The sequence below is a fragment of the Limulus polyphemus genome, unplaced genomic scaffold, assembly GCF_000517525.1.
Source record: "Limulus polyphemus unplaced genomic scaffold, Limulus_polyphemus-2.1.2 Scaffold3580, whole genome shotgun sequence".
NCBI lineage: Eukaryota > Metazoa > Arthropoda > Merostomata > Xiphosura > Limulidae > Limulus > Limulus polyphemus.
This window is the reverse complement of record NW_013669190.1, coordinates 42,151-48,980: the sequence shown is the minus strand read 5'-3', so window position 1 is coordinate 48,980 and position 6,830 is coordinate 42,151. Positions and strand designations below refer to the sequence as shown.

The window sequence follows — 6,830 nt, the reverse complement described above, 5'->3', positions numbered from 1 at the left end:
ATTTTCATGCGCTATTAAGATGTTGATGATCAGGGACATTAGTAAATACGTTAAAAACCATTTAAATAAATATGAAATCCTATTCCACACACTTGAACTCGTAATCTTCGTTCGATAAAAGTTACTGTTATGCCACCATTAGTAGCCCAAATTTGAGTCATTCTTGATCGTAAAAAGGTACTTTGAGTTTCCTTGTTTATCCACTTCTAGTGTTCCTTTCTCTGAGTTGTTCTCTAGATTGTCTGTTTCAGTTAAGCAGCCACTATTATTGTCCCTGTAAGCAATACCGATCATTTTCTTGAGTTGTTCTCTAGATTGTCTGTTTCAGATAAGCAGCCACTATTACCATATTACTATAGATTAGGCCTCTATATCCTCTTTTCTTCAATGAAATTCACGTTCTGGAGAAGAAAATAAATAAATAGATTTGTGGGCCACGTTAGGCTTAATGTTTTACATATTTTTGTACTAGATATGATTGTAAAAGTTTCGCAGCTAATATTTTGAATCAAAGAAACGTTGTAGCTTGTTCATGCGCACTGCTGACCCTTTCTCCGCAGTGAACCTTGACCTTTCGTTAAGCTCAAACAAAATAAAATGAGAGTTTATACAAACTTTTTTAGAACAAACCATCATATCGCCTTATAGATTTTATCTGTTTTATAGACTCTTCTTTACTTCTCCGTCATCCAACCGATCGAATCAGACCAACGGTATCTTTTTGAATCATGCTTAACACAGATGTAATGCCTTTCTTTTCGACATGCAATTTTTCATCATACTTAGCATCTTACTCCATGATAAATGTACATACAGCTTGCTCTTCTATGTACAGCTGATATCATCCCTGACATCTTACTTCAAGGTAACAATGTACATACAGCTTGCTCTTCTATGTACAGCTGATATCATCCCTAACATCTTACTTCAAGGTAACAATGTACATACAGCTTGCTCTTCTATGTACAGCTGATATCATCCCTGACATCTTACTTCAAGGTAACAATGTACATACAGCTTGCTCTTCTATGTACAGCTGATATCATCCCTGACATCTTACTTCAAGGTAACGATGTACATACAGCTTGCTCTTCTATGTACAGCTGATATCATCTCTGACATCTTACTTCAAGGTAACAATGTACATACAGCTGATATCATCCCTGACATTTAACTTCAGGGTAACAATGTACATACAGCTGATATCATCCCCGACATCTTACTTCAAGGTACCAATGTATATACAGCTGATATCATCCCTGACATCATTACTAAAGTATAATATATCACCGAACATTCACACTGGCTGACTTCATTACTAAAGTATAATATAACACCGAACATTCATACTGGCTGACTTAATTACTAAAGTATAATATAACACCGAACATTCTAACTGGCTGACTTCATTATTGAAGTATAATATAACACAGAACATTCATACTGGCTGACTTCATTACTAAAGTATAGTATATCACCGAACATTCACACTGGCTGACTTCATTACTAAAGTATAATATAACACAGAACATTCACACTGGCTGACTTCATTACTAAGTATAATATAACACAGAACATTCACACTGGCTGACTTCATTACTAAAGTATAATATAACACCGAACTTTCACACTGGCTGACTTCATTACTAAAGAATAATATAGGATCGTTGAATATAAAACTTCAGCATTTTAGACTATCATATTGCACAGAAATATCACATAGTTACTCGGACAATCAGACATATAAACAAGCAGAGAAAAAAAAAAGTTTTTATTTACGCTTTTCTGATTTACAATTGTATTTAATAGAAAAAGCGGAATGAAAAAATAACTCAAGTCGTTTTTATCTAAATGTACCTTGGATTTCTACCTTTCTCCCATGGCTGATTCTGAATATTTTTCTAATCATTTTCAAGTGCATCAAATTTGATCAAATGGGGAGATGTGTTTGATCAAATTGGGAGATGTGTTTGATCAAATGGGGAAGATGTGTTTGATCAAATGGGGAGATGTGTTTGATCAAATGGGGAGATGTGTTTGATCAAATGGGGAGACGTGTGTGATCAGATGGGGAGATGTGTTTGATCAGATGGGGAGATGTGTTTGATCAAATGGGAGAGATGTGTTTGATCAAATGGGGAGATGTGTGTGATCAAATGAGGAGATGTGTGATCAAATGGGGAGATGTGTTTGATCAAATGGGAAGATGTGTTGGATCAAATGGGAAGATGTGTTGGATCAAATGGGGAACATGTGTTTGATCAAATGGGGAGATGTGTTGGATCAAATGGGGGAGATGTGTTTGATCAAATGGGGGAAATGTGTTTGATCAAATGGGGAGATGTGTTGGATCAAATGGGGAACATGTGTTTGATCAAATGGGGAGATGTGTTTGATCAAATGGGGGAGATGTGTGTGATCAAATGAGGAGATGTGTGTGTGATCAAATGAGGAGATGTGTGTGATCAATGGGGAAGATATGTTGGATCAAATGGGGAACATGTATTTGATCAAATGGGGAACATGTATTTGATCAAATGGAGAAGATGTGTTTGAAATCTTCTTGCTCGTTAATCTGAAAAACTACTAAATAAATTGATTTATAATATTCTTTACTGTCTGATTCTCGATGATGCATTATTATTACAGGAAGTAGAATAGAAGTTCCAGATGTAAATTGATGTATAAAAGATGTACGTTTTTAATGTGCTTTGTTCCAAACTTTAAAAAAGTTTTCTTCCTTTTTTTGTATATTTAAGTCGAATTTGTTCAGAGTTCTAATATCGTTTTATATTTTAAGAGAGCATATACTCTTACTTGTTGTTATTGTTGTTTTTTGTTAACGTGAACAGAGCAATTTTGTAAAAACACCAGAGGAAGTTTGCGTTATCTAAACCTTCTCATGAATTACAATCACGTGACGTAGTACAACTTCGTATCGTGGTGCAGTAAAAAAAAATAATTAAAAAATAACTCTCGGAACTGCTCTCTCGCTTATTGTTCTATTTAATTAATTTACAAATGAGGCTCATTCTAAAATTAATTAGTCACGCCAAGCTTAACCGAAGTAAATATAAGACTCTCTTTACTGTTTGACCTTATAAGTAGGAACCAGTAAGAACAATATGTTTGATGCATGAAGTATTTTTCAAGACCGTATAGATGCTACAGTTTGTTTGTTTGTTTTGAATTTCGCGCAAAGCTACACGAGGGCTGTCTGCGCTAGCCGTCCCCAATTTAGTAGTGAAAGACTAGAGAGAAGGCAGCTAGTCATCACCACCTACCGCCAACTCTTGGACTACTCTTTGACCAACGAATAGTGGGATTGATCCTCACATTATAACGCCTCCGCGGCTCAAAGGGCGAGCATGTTTGGTGGGACGGGGATTTGAATTAGCGACCCGCAGATTGCGAGTCGAGCTCCCTAACCTTGGTTGATTGGTTTGTTTTAGAGCAAAGCCACATTGAGCTATCTGCTGTGTCCACCGCGGGAAATCGAACCCCGTATTTTAGCCTTGTAAGTCCGTAAACTTACCGCTGACCACTGCGGGATTCGGAAATAATTCAAATCCTAAATATAGCAGACGATAATAATTTAGCATCTAGAAAAATACGAGCAACTTTCTTATAGATTAAACATAAAAAAAACAAAAACAAGACGAATGCTTATTAATACTTTTGGCCTGGTGGTTAGGGGGTGCTCGACTCGTAAATCTGCAGGTCGTAGGTTCGAACCACCATTACCGAACATTCTTGACCTTGTATCCGTGGAGGCGTTATAACGTGACGGTCGCTCCCACTATTTCTTGGTAAAAGAGTTGGCGGTGGGTAGTGTTGACTAGCTACCCTCCCTCTGTTCTATCAGTGCTAAATTAGGGAGGGCTAGCGCAGATAGTCCTCGAGTAGCTTTACGTAAAATTCAGAGCGAACCAATTAATAGTTTAGAATAATTAAGTTACCATTTATCGTGAGGTAAAAGTACAAAAATGGTGTTATTGGTCACAATAGTTAAAAAGTACACACAAAACACACTCAAGCTAACCAGTTGTGAGCTTTTAATTTACTCCATTGGTTATGTGAACATGTTTTTTTCTATTTTCCAGAAAAGAAGGCACTTTCTCTTCAATAAGAAGATTTAAGACAAAGGTCAAGGGGAAAGAAGGGTATATCATATTTCTTCTGAATCCAACTTTTACCCATAATGACTGATACAGGTAGACAAGAGAAGAGTGAAGCGTTTGTAATGGAAAACATGGATGGGAAAAAGGAAGATGAACCAGCCGAGGAAAGTCCTCTTAAGATTGAAAGTATTAATGTGGCCTCCGCGATTGAAGCTAAAGAAAGAGACGCAGCTTCTAGATCTGGTAAAGAAGGCAGAGTTAAAGGGTTTCGGTCCTGGTTGGCTAAACCGAGGGTGATGTGGTGGATAGCTGTCATGGTGGCCATTCTACTGATCATCGTCGTTCTGATCATCACACTTCTGGCGATGAAAGACTCGTCAGAAACGTATCGGGACGTCACCCCCCGTCTGTTGATGGTTCATCCACGACCAAAAGGACCCTATCAGTTGATCCAATTTCGACACGGAAGCCTCCCCCACGAAGGAGCTGATTGGCCCACCCTTGTCAATGAACTGAGTAATTTAATGTCTAACTACCACTCAAAACTCAATATCGACCGAAATAGAACGGAGTGCTTTGGACAACTGCCCCCAGATGGCTACACGTGCTATTTCGATACCAGCCAGATATCACCGGATTGCCGAACAAGTAACTTTTTTGGCTATCAAGATGGGAGTCCATGCATTTTTCTCCAGTTTCCAAATATCACAGGCTGGAAACCCCAAACTTACAGTACCAGAGATCTAGAATTGGGTAACTACTTACCGAAGGAGCTTCGTCACGGATACAACCCCGCCTTCGCTTTCATTGACTGCCAGGGTGACACCGATATCGATAAGGAAAACATGGGCCCGATTCTCTTCATGCCAGAGCAAGGTTTCCCCGTCAATTTTTTCCCCTACACGAGTCACCCTGGTTATATGCCACCCCTAGTGGTCATACGATTTCGACAACCGAAAGTAGGCGTGGCAATTAGCATTACGTGTAAACTTTGGGCTAAAAATGTCAGTCACCAATATGACGCCGTCCTCAGCGGTGTTACACGTTTGACTCTTCTGATCGATTAGTTGTGCCCCATAAGAAGTTCGTTTGTTGTGGCATTACTTTCTTCTGGCCAAACACTTTTTGATACCATAGAAAGAGAGCAATTAGAAAGAAGAACAGTTTGGACTAATGATGCATGTAGATTTTTGTTGTTGTTATTTTCAAAATTTTACAGGGAATCGTTATATCGTCTTTAATAAGAAAGTGAATAGGAAGCAGAGACTACCGAACCAAAGCGTAAGAAGAAGAGCCACGAAATCCCTCTTTAAATCTAAGATTAAAATGAGTGCGTTATAAGTATAACAATAATTAATGAATGCGATCCCCCATTCCTTAATATTATCTATTTCTGTTTTTACTTGTCCTCTAATTACTTTGTGATCAACGGAATAAATTAATGTTTAATACTAAAAGAGAGAAAAAAAAATGTACGAGATCAACAGGGTATGTTTCTTGAACAAAACTATTATCATCCTGTTCATGAAAATGTTAACTTTTGTTAAAAGAAGACGGAACTACTTTCAGTCTTAGTACATTTATCCAGTTTTAAAAACGGAGCGAATAAGTTTGTTCTGATTCTTCTGGAACATGTTACGTTAGTTATCATTTTGTTTAATGATTTATCCAACTCTTTCAGTTGTAGTAGGTTAACATCAGAGGGCGCTTCCAGCGAAACGTTATTACACGATGGACTATCTGCGCTGATCCAACTGTGACTGTTTTTAACATTATAAACCCTCACGCTTACAGCTGAGCCACTGACACGAAGGGGATGCAGGGCAAAACGTTTCTTTCTGATTGGTCAACAGAGACAACTTATCATGCTCAGAAGCTTTGGACTATTAGAAACCTAATCTTTTTTTTATAGCTTATTTTTTCCCCTTATAGGTTTTATTTTAAACTAAAGCTATTTCCATCTCACGTGTTACACTTTGTTAGCAACCAGTAAGAAATGGTCATTGTCTGGATTTATTGCACTAGGAGAAAAAAAAAGTCCGCATTAGTTTTCCATCCTTCTTTAATTCTATAATTACCAATGAAACCCAAACCCCAGTGTGTGTCAGGCGTGGCCTAGTTATCATCATTCAGGACCCATGGTTTACATCCCGTTACCGCAAAAATTACACTCTGCTCTCTGGAGCCGTGAATTCGTTATAATAGTGAAATCCTCCTATTTGATTTGAGTAACCAAAACAAATTGGCGGAGGGTGCTGTTAACTAGCAACCGTCCCTCTAGTCTATCAGCTCAAAATTAGGACCGGCTAGTGGAGATGACCTTTTGTGGAGCTTTATAAAACAAACAACAAACCATGATCACTTTATTTAATCTATTTATACACCAAACGGGTCCATAACTTTGGACCCCAATGACACCGTCAATATTGCAGTTAACTCCATAATTACTGACAAGTTTTTCATGTGTATATTCACATATAAAATGAATAGTTTCACCCAACCTCAGTTTACTCAACATCTTGTGATATTTGAACCCCACCATTACTGATCAACAACAACAACAACAAAAAAAAGGCTGTAATTTGATTGTTACTGAATCCAAATATATTTTCATACTTTAGTTTTTTGTGCTAATAATATTCTTTACTAGTGCATCGCCCCCCCCCAGTGGCACAGCGGTATGTCTGCGGACTTACAACGCTAGAATCC

At 37.8% G+C, this 6,830-nt stretch overlaps 1 protein-coding gene across 1 annotated transcript in view; it reads left to right on the top strand.

Moving 5' to 3' along the window:
- Window positions 1–6,824, top strand: part of LOC106469630 (sodium/potassium-transporting ATPase subunit beta-like) — a 17,026-nt gene extending 10,202 nt beyond the window's left edge. Inside the window, exon 2 of the mRNA XM_022398209.1 lies at window positions 4,104–6,824. Within this exon, the coding sequence (XP_022253917.1) occupies window positions 4,202–5,188 (987 nt within the window). The 5' untranslated portion in view covers window positions 4,104–4,201 and the 3' untranslated portion in view covers window positions 5,189–6,824. The remainder of the gene's footprint in view (window positions 1–4,103) is intronic.
- The last annotated feature ends 6 nt before the right edge of the window (window positions 6,825–6,830 follow it).